Source organism: Myotis brandtii, unplaced genomic scaffold (assembly GCF_000412655.1).
Source record: "Myotis brandtii unplaced genomic scaffold, ASM41265v1 scaffold464, whole genome shotgun sequence".
Taxonomy (NCBI): Eukaryota; Metazoa; Chordata; class Mammalia; order Chiroptera; family Vespertilionidae; genus Myotis; species Myotis brandtii.
This window is the reverse complement of record NW_005367743.1, coordinates 344,652-354,066: the sequence shown is the minus strand read 5'-3', so window position 1 is coordinate 354,066 and position 9,415 is coordinate 344,652. Positions and strand designations below refer to the sequence as shown.

Below are 9,415 nucleotides of genomic sequence, written 5' to 3'. Positions count from 1 at the left end.
TGCGCTGAACAAACCATCTGTGTCAGGACACCGGAGGCCACTCCCCATAGGAAGTTCCGCCACCCCTCTCCTCAGCAGTTCTCCGAGACTTGGGGACCGAGTGGAATCTGGGAAAAACTAGAATTCGGAAACTAGCCCAGGGACCTTGTCCCAGAACATCCCTGGCCTAGGAGGTATCTAGAGAGACTGGGGGACGAGGTGCGAGGAGAGCCATCCGGGGACTCGCCCTCCATTAAACCTAGAGCAGGGCTGCCGCCATTTGCAGCCTCTTCAGAGAGAATGCGGACATGTCCTTCAGCGCCCTGAAGCCTGCCCAATCGGAGAGGCTGACTGAGAGGCGGGCTGCCGGCAGGCTTCCTCCTGCACCTCTTCCGCTGACCTTCCTTCCCCTGTTCTCAAGACCCTGGAGATAGCCTCCCGCCAAACCGCCCCTCCTCCTGTGATTGGCTGTCCCAGGAGCCTTCGGCCAATGGGGCTGAGGGATCCCTGCTGACTAAGCGCGAGAGCTGGCGAGCAGGAAGGGCGTGGGCGGGCAAAGGCGCGGGAGTGCAGCAGCCCAGGTGTTGGCGCTGCAGTCTCGCCTCTGGTCCTCGCAGTCACCACCTCCCACCAGTGCGGGAAGGTGCCGGACCGCGGTGGGAAGTGGGCGCCAGAGAGAGCGTGGCTGCGGGAGCTGGCGGTGAGGGCGAACCGTGCATTCCGGCTTCTGACACGTTCCCAGCTGAGGAGTTGGGCCGGGGCGCCCAGCTGTGCGGACCTTCCCAGAAGGCCTGCTTTCTCCGCGCCTGCTCCGATTCCCTTGGTTCTGAACCTCAGGCGACTCACCTACCTGTGCTGTTTTTTTGGATCATCTTCCTGTTGCGAGGCTGGACGTTGGGAGGAAACAAGGTAGGCTGGACAGAGGGCCCAAGCACAGAGCGGACGGCAGGGGCAACTGCTGCTGCAGAGCTAGTCCCGTTTGACGTTGATTCAGTGCCCCTTGACAGAAAACTGCATCCTGGAAAGGAACACCAGCTGTGCAGATACTGACCTGTGAAAACCTTGGTTTGTTAATAGACCAACATGTGTTCTTCCGCCAGCTCCAAAATCATATACAGGGACCCCCAGTTCCTGCAGTTGGCTTTTCTGCAGCTTTATCACCAGCAACGGAGTGGGTTGTTCTGTGATGTCCTCCTGCAGGCAGAAGGTGAGGTCGTCCCAGCCCACCGCTGCATCTTGTCTGCCTGCAGCCCCTTCTTCACAGAGCAGCTGGAACGGGAGAGGCCAGCTCAGGGTTGTCAGGTGGTGTTGCAGCTGGGAGGCCTGAAGATCAGGACACTTAGGAAGCTGGTGGACTTCCTGTATACCTCAGAGATAGAAGTATCTCAAGAAGAAGCCCAGGATGTGCTTTCTGCTGCCCGCCAGCTCCGTGTATGTGAACTGGAATCCCTTCAGCTAGAGGGTGGGAAGTTGGTGAAGGCCCCTCAGGGCCAAAGACTGAACTGGGAGTGCTTACAACCTCCAAGTGCTGCACCAATCTCTGCCAGGGTGGTGCCATCCAGCCACTGCCCTCGAACTTTACTGCCTGTCACCCAGACTCTTTGTCCTCTTGGGGCAGTGAGATTGAAGTTGTTGGGGAAGGATGAGGGACCCCAGGACAAGAGCAGTGGACATAATGCAAAGAACTTGCCTGGCACTCTTCTGCTCAAGAGGAAGGCCAGAGTCTGCCCAGCTCCACAAGAAGAAAACTCTTCACCATCAAGCCACAGTCAAGAATCTAAAGAGAACAAGAGTGACCCTGCCCTTGGTTCACCCAACTTGTACCCCTCTGAGGGTAAGCGACTATTGCCTATAAAGATCAGGCTGATTCGTTCAAAGCCATCACCTGATGTCTGTACATCCAAACCTTCCAGCATTTTAAGTGGACGCAGCTCAGGGCCTGCAGGTTCTGGCCGACGTCTTTGGCGACAGAAGAATATAAATAAAGCACTGAAGGACAAGCATAAGTCAGGGAGAACTCGTTCTCTACAGAGCACTCCAAGCCCATCTGGTCTGGGAAAGACAGGTGGGAGTAAGAAATGGAGTCCTGAAGTCAGGGCACCTAACTCAGACTCTGCCAACAAGGGGAAGATTGGGAGAATGAAACTGAGGAGGACTGTCAATGGGACCCACTGGGAGGTGGTGCAAGAACCTCCCCTCAAAACCTCTCAAGATAGTCCTCATGTCCTAGAACCTAGGGACTCAGAAGAGCCTCCAAGGACTCAGCCATCCTCAGTTAACCAGCAGGAAATGCTATCTACTAGAATAGACCAGGACTCCCCATTGTGCTCTGGGCTACAAGACATTCTGCTCTCTGGTAGCCTCTCCCCAGACCACCCAGTGGTGAAGTCCAAGTTTGGGTCCAGTCCAGAGGTGGTAGGGAAGGAACCTAGGTTTGATATTGACTGCAGAGAGCCATATGCATTTGACACAGCCCTGTTGGGGCAGACCTGTGAAACTGAGGAGTACCAGATCACAAGTGTTGCTGCCACCAGTGAGCTGGAGGAGATCCTGGAGTTCATGCCATGTGGCTCAGACATGGAGTCACCTATAGGATCTTTGGAGAGTCCAAGGGCAAAGGACTGTAGGACCCCTAGTTATCACCTGACAGAAACAGGGAAGAACTGGATAAAAGAGGAAGAATGGTATTTACCAGACATGGAATTCTGGTCCAGGGAGTGCATAAGATTGGAAAAGGAACCTGTTGGTGAGAACAAAGAGCCAGTTGAACCCTTTATCCCCTTTGTCATACCCTCTAAGATTAATGAAGGACAGGTGCTTTCAGTAGGATGCTCTTTGATTCAAGACCAAGATATTACCAGCTCCCAGCCACTGAATGGTCAGAGAGACAAACTTCTCCACAATGACTTCCTTGACTCTCCCCAAATGTCCTATGGGGACCTCTCACCTCCCTGTTCTAACTGGATGGAAACTACAGAAGAGATACTGTACCCTGATCCAGAACCAGGCAAGGAGGTATTTAGCAACTCTGAGCTGTTGGACCCACTCCCTGCCAGCCTTGAAGAGGAAGAGATTGATGTGGTAGATTTGACATTGGAGGGGAGGCTTGTGTCCACCTGTATTCCCTCTGTATGGCCTGACCCTTCTTCAGAGTCAGAAACAGAGGTAGACATACTAACCCAGTAGAGTGGGGAAGGAAGTTTAGAGGTACTGGGAGGATGGGAAATGTTGACTAACAAAAGTGGTATTGGCAGAGAGGCTAGCACATACCCCTTGCTCTCTGTTGGTCCCACTCTCCCCTCCCCAGGTTTTGGGAATCAAGCAGAAGTCAAGTAGTGCTGTGGACAGGAAATTATGAACTTGAACAATCTTAGTTCCTTATAACAAGTGGAACAATAAAATGCGTGGTCTCCAATTCTAGTGGGTCATAGGTAACAGCCAAGGCCAGCTCTCCCAGGTTATGAGGTCCTGCTAATTCAGGGAAAATTAAGTACACCCTCGGCAGTTGTTCTGTGTCAGAGAAAATGTTCCAGAAGGTGTGAAGCAGTGCTGGGGTGAAACTAGAAGTGGGTGGGAGTGATAGGACATTGTCTAGCACCTTACTTGTGTGTCTATTTACTTCCAGTAAAGGAAGTCTAGCCAAAACATCGGAAGGGGCCAGGAAGAAGTACTTCCATCATCACTCCAAGAAGTGAGTTGAAAAAGATACAGTTGCTTAGAAAAATAAGTAATTTACTCTCCCCTGAGTAGAGAGCAGGCTGACAGCTGTTGGGGGAATTAGAGGGACTTGGTGGGGGGATTGAGAAATTGAGAAAAAAAAGAAAAGAGTGAAAACTCATGGACAGGGACAACACTGTGGGGCTTGCCAGGGGAAGCAGTGTGTGGGGGGAAGTGGAAGAGGGTATAGGGGGCATAAATGGTGATGGAAGGAGACTTGACTTGGGGTGATGAACACATAATACAGTGTACAAATGATATGTTGTGGAATTATTCGCCTGAACCCTGTATAATTTTGTTAATCCATGTCACCCCAATAAATTCAATAAAAAGGAGGGGGAGAACATGCTCAAAGAATTGACAGTTTCAATGATGCAGAAGGATAGATTTTGAAGGAATTAGAGGCCTGGAATATGGGTGTTTATTGTGAGAAAGCATTAAAATGCAATATTTTGGAGTTTGAAGGATTTCAGGGTCTGGCCATAGAATTGAATTTTGGGGGACAATGTGGTGAAGGTCATGTGAATTGAGGAGGCCCATGAAGGCTAAATCATGCAGGGTGTGCTATTTCTAAATACTATAGATTTTTTTTTTATATATTGCCTTAAACTTAATGTGGATGTGCTTGCTCATCCACATGTGTGTGCCTTAGACCCAAAGTTTTACCAGTTTAGCATTTATCTCTAACATACTTATTAGAACAAAAACAATTTAAGTAGTAATGCTTATATGGTAATTGAATACTCCATTATTGTTAAGAATTTCTCTGTTAATTTTGTATATTGTACTGATACATAATTATTTATTTGTTAATTTAATAAAGAACCAATTTCTGTATGATGTTGAACTGTGTGTGCAATGTGGTTAGATGACAGTTTTTTCACCAGTCATACATTGATTTGCCCAGCCTGTTGTAGTTTACACTTATTGTCCCAGCCTAACTATTAATGATATCTATTTCACACTCTTAAAAAGGTATCCCAGTGTTTTCATTTTCATATACTATGTTAATGAAAAAAATCAGAAATGTAGTTGACATTATGTACAAAAATGTACATCACATTAATTGTAATAATGAAAAGGAGAGAAAAAACTAAATGTCCAAAAAACTAAATTATTAAATAAACTAATGTATAGCCATTTGATATAGTTTTATGCAGCTGTTAATAAATTATGCATTTGATGAATTTAGTGGCATAATTTTTCACCACACATTATTGACCAAAAAAGCTATATACAAATATGTTAACATAATACAATTCCAAAAATATTTCTAAAACATATTTTTGAATGGAAAAATAAAACTTGGGAAATTATAAAAATAATAACATTGTCAACACTGTAAAATTTGAATCATTTTTTCTTTTTATACTGCTCTGTACTGTCTGTCTTTCCTATAATAAACATCTGTCAGTTTTATAATCAGAAAAAATACTTACTAATAAAGTAACAACCAATTTTAGACAATAACTTATAGGTTAACCTGATTATAAGTATCTTCAAAGTCAACAATTCAAGATGGACTGAGTTTTATTTTAAATTGCTAAGCTAAATTGTTGAGTGAGGTTAGGATGTTAATGAGGCCCTGCACTTTTAATGCTTTGAATTGTGCTTTAACTTTTCATTTTGGTATAATTTACTATCAGTGATTTTTATTTTTAAACTGTGTGAGTTCACTCTGGCAGAGTTATAAAACATTTATGGAATAGGCCACCAATCTTTGCATGACCCCATTTCCAGTTAGAGTGTGGGGGTGGCTGATGTGCGCCTTACCTTACTTCCAGCTCTCTCTAGTCGTGGGACATATACAGGCCCTAAAAAAGGGCATTATTTTCTACTGGGGAAAACTTTACATTAGTGCTATTTTTTGTTACTCATTTCAGTCTTTCCAAGTTTTAGTAGGGCAATTCATTCCTGAAACAGTCCTTGAGGAAAAAAAAATATTTCTACTTATTTATTGAGGGACTTAGATTTTCCCACTCCCACACAATGAACCTTCAGAAATACTTCATAAGTAGGCCAATGCTGCATCAGCTTATAAGCTGAATGAGGAAAATTAGGCCTATGATTAAAATTGGTTGTTACTTTATTAATGAATATTTTTCTGATTTTGAAATTGATACATGTTTATTGTAGAAAAGGCATACAATACAGAGAAGTGTAAAAAGGAAAAATGATTCAAATTTGACAAATGTTATTATTTCTGTAACTAGAGGCCCGGTGCACAGGGTTAGGCCCGATCCTGCAGGCCTAAATAAACCAGCAGTCGAACATCCCTCTCGCAATCCGGGACCACTGGCTCCTAACCGCTCACCTGCCTGCCTGCCTGATCGCCCCTAACTGCTCCCTGCTGGCCTAATCACCCCTAACTGCCCTCTCCTGCTGACCTGGTTGCCCCCAACTGCCCTCCCCTGACAGCCTGGTTGCCCCCAACTGCCTTCCCCTGCAGGTCTGGTCACCTCCAACTGCCCTCCCCTGCCAGCCTAATTGCCCCCAACTGCCCTCTCCTGCCGGCCTGGTCGCCCCCAACTCCCTTCCCCTGCCAGCCCGGTCACCCCTAACTGCCCTTCCCTGCTGGCCATCTTGTGGTGGCCATCTTTGATCACATGGGGGTGGCCATCTTGTGTGAGGGTGTGATGGTCAATTTGCATATTAACTCTTTATTAAATAAGATTTTTTAACATTATTTTTCCATACAGAAATATACTTTAAAAATATTTTTGAATGGTATTCATTAACATATTTGTATATATCTTTTTATGGCTTAGTACCATGTGGAGAACAATTATGCCACTAAATTCATCAAATACATAATTTATTAACAGCTGCATAATACTGTATCATATGGCTATGCATTAGTTTATTTAACAATTTAGTTTTTTGGACATTTAGTTTTTTCTCTCCTTTGCTCTATTACAATTAATGTTGTGATGTACATTTTTGTATATAAAATGTCAATTGCATTTTCGATTATTTTCATTAAGATAGTATACTATAAATGAAAACACTGGGATAAAGGGAATGCCTTTTTAAATTCTTGATATTCTCAAGTGGCTTTGCAGAATATTTATACCCATTATACTAAATAGAAAGCTTGCTTCACTTCATATTAATCACTCAGCCCTGAGCATTTTTCTTTAAAATATCTGTAAAATATCTGTCAGATTTTAAGGTATAATTATTATTTTAGTTTAGTTTTAATTTGGATTCCATTGATTATTAGTGTGGTTGGACTTTTAAAATTTATTCTGTGAATTGTCCTATTCAGTTTTTTTTTTTACTATATTGGAATAATAGTGTTGATTTACGTTAATATTTTATCTGTTAACAATATTAATTTTATCTTTCATTTTGTTAATTATATTATGTACCTTTGAATTTATAAATGAATTCCCAAATTGATGCTTTAAAAGTGCAAGTATTCAGGTGGAACATAGTAAAGATGTCAAATTCTTCCTAGATTGATATATGTTTAACATAATTTACAACATTACCTTAGCAAGGTTTCTTGTTGAGATAGACAAGCTTATTCTAAAATTTATAGTGTAAGGAAAATAGCCAAAACAATTTTTAAAAAGAGGGAGAAATTAGGAGAAATTACTCTTTCTGTTGTTGTGGCCTACTATTCAGCTATGGTTATCAAGACAGTATGGTATTGGTGGAGGGGCAGAAGATAGATCAATGGAACAAAATAGAGAAACCAAAAACAGTCCCACAATTATGGCCAATTAGTTTTGGACAGAGAAACAAAAACAACTAAATGAGAGAGACACCAGGAGAGAAAAAGCCTTCCAACAAATAGTGCTGGAGCCTGGCTGGCGTGGCTCTGTGATTGAGCATTGACCTATGAACCAGGAGGTCAGGGTTGGATTCCAAGTCAGGGTGTGAGCCCAGGTTTCGGCTTGATCCTCAGTGTGGGATGGGCAGGAGGAAGCCAATCAATGATTCTCTCTCATCATTGATGTTTCTATCTCTCTCTCCCTCTCCCTTCCTCTCTGAAATAAATAAAAATATATTAAATTAAAAAAGAAAAACAAGAACAAATGGTGCTGGAGCAATTGGCCATCCATAGCAGAAAAATAAATAAAATTCAAAACAAAATCTCACATCTTATATGAAAAGTAATGCAAAATGGATCACAGACATATATAGAACACAACATTATAAGATATCCATAAACACACTTAAGAGAAATCTTTGGAACCTATAACTAGGCAAATAATTCTTAGACTTGACCCCAAAACACAGTCCATAAAAAAAAATCGATAAATTGACCTCCAAAAAAAAAAAAAAAAGAAAAGAAAAAAAAAAGCTTTTGCTTTATAAAAGTCATGTGAGCCAGAATGAAAGGATAAACTACACAGTGAAAGAAAATATTTGCAAACTACACATTCAAAAAAAAGGGCAGTACCTAGAATATATGTATATGGAATATATATGGAATTTTCAAAATCTCAATAATAAAAAACAATGCAGTTTGAAGATGAGCAGGAGACATGAATAGACATATCACTTAAGAGGAGATACAGATGTCATATAGGCATAAGAAAAGATGTTCAATATCAAGAGTCATCAGGGAAATACAAATTAAACTACCATGAGCTATCATTACACACCAATCAGAATGGTTAAAATAAATAAATAAATAAATAAATAAATAAAACATCAAATGCTGCCAAAGATGCAGAGAAACTGGATCACTCACACATTTCTGGTAGAAATATAAAATGGTATACCTTTCTGGAAAAACTTTAGCAATTTCTTTAAAAACTTGAAATGCCATATATATATATTGGCATATATATATATATTACCAATTGCACTCTTAGGAATATATCCCAGAGAAATAAAAACATTTTTACACAGGAACTTATATATGGATATTTACAGAAGCTTTGTTCTTAATATCTGAATACTGGAAAATATCAAAATTTCTTTTAATGAATGGATGGTCAAATGAACTTTGGTTCATCCATATCATGAAGTAGTTCTCAGAAATTAAAAAGGTATAACTACTGACGCATACAATAACTTGGATGAACCTCAGGGAAGTTACGATTAATGGAAAAAAAGCCAGTCTCAAAAGGGTATATAGTACATGATTCTATGTATAAAACATTCATGAATTGTCATAATTATAACATAGAGAACAGATTAGTAGTTACTAAGGGTTAGGGATGAGGTTGTGGATGTGACTATAACAGCATTAACAAAATAGATCCAGAGATATTAGAAGCATGGAAGAGACTCTCGAATCTCAGAGGGAAGGCAGGGTGAGTGATGGGTGGGAAGAGATAAACCAAAGAACTTAAATGCATATATGCATAACCCATGGGTACAGACAATAGGGTGGTGAAAGCCTGGGGTGGGGTGCAGAAGGGGTCAATGGGGGAGGAAAGGGGAAATATGTAATACTTTCAACAATAAAGATTTAATAAAAAAAGAAATGATAGCAGGGTTAATTTTTTTTATTTTGATGGTAAGCAAATCTACACATGTGATAAAAATGTATAGAACTAACACACACACACGTGTGCGCGCATGCACATAAAGGTGAAATCTGCATAAGCTCTGTGCTTTATACCAATGTCAAATTTCCTAGTTTTTATAGTATACTATAGTTATGCAAGATGATACCTGTGTTGGGGAGGCTGTATTATAAAGCTGCACAGTACTGCCCTGTACATTCGTTTATAGCGTCCTATGAATCTATAATTAT

General features: G+C 41.6%; 1 protein-coding gene across 1 annotated transcript; it reads left to right on the top strand.

Moving 5' to 3' along the window:
* Positions 1 to 1,062: 1,062 nt before the first annotated feature.
* On the top strand, positions 1,063 to 3,165 carry LOC102253021 (BTB/POZ domain-containing protein 18). The gene has a single exon (XM_005875605.1). The coding sequence runs from the start codon at positions 1,063 to 1,065 to the stop codon at positions 3,163 to 3,165; it is 2,103 nt and encodes a 700-aa protein (XP_005875667.1).
* The last annotated feature ends 6,250 nt before the right edge of the window (positions 3,166 to 9,415 follow it).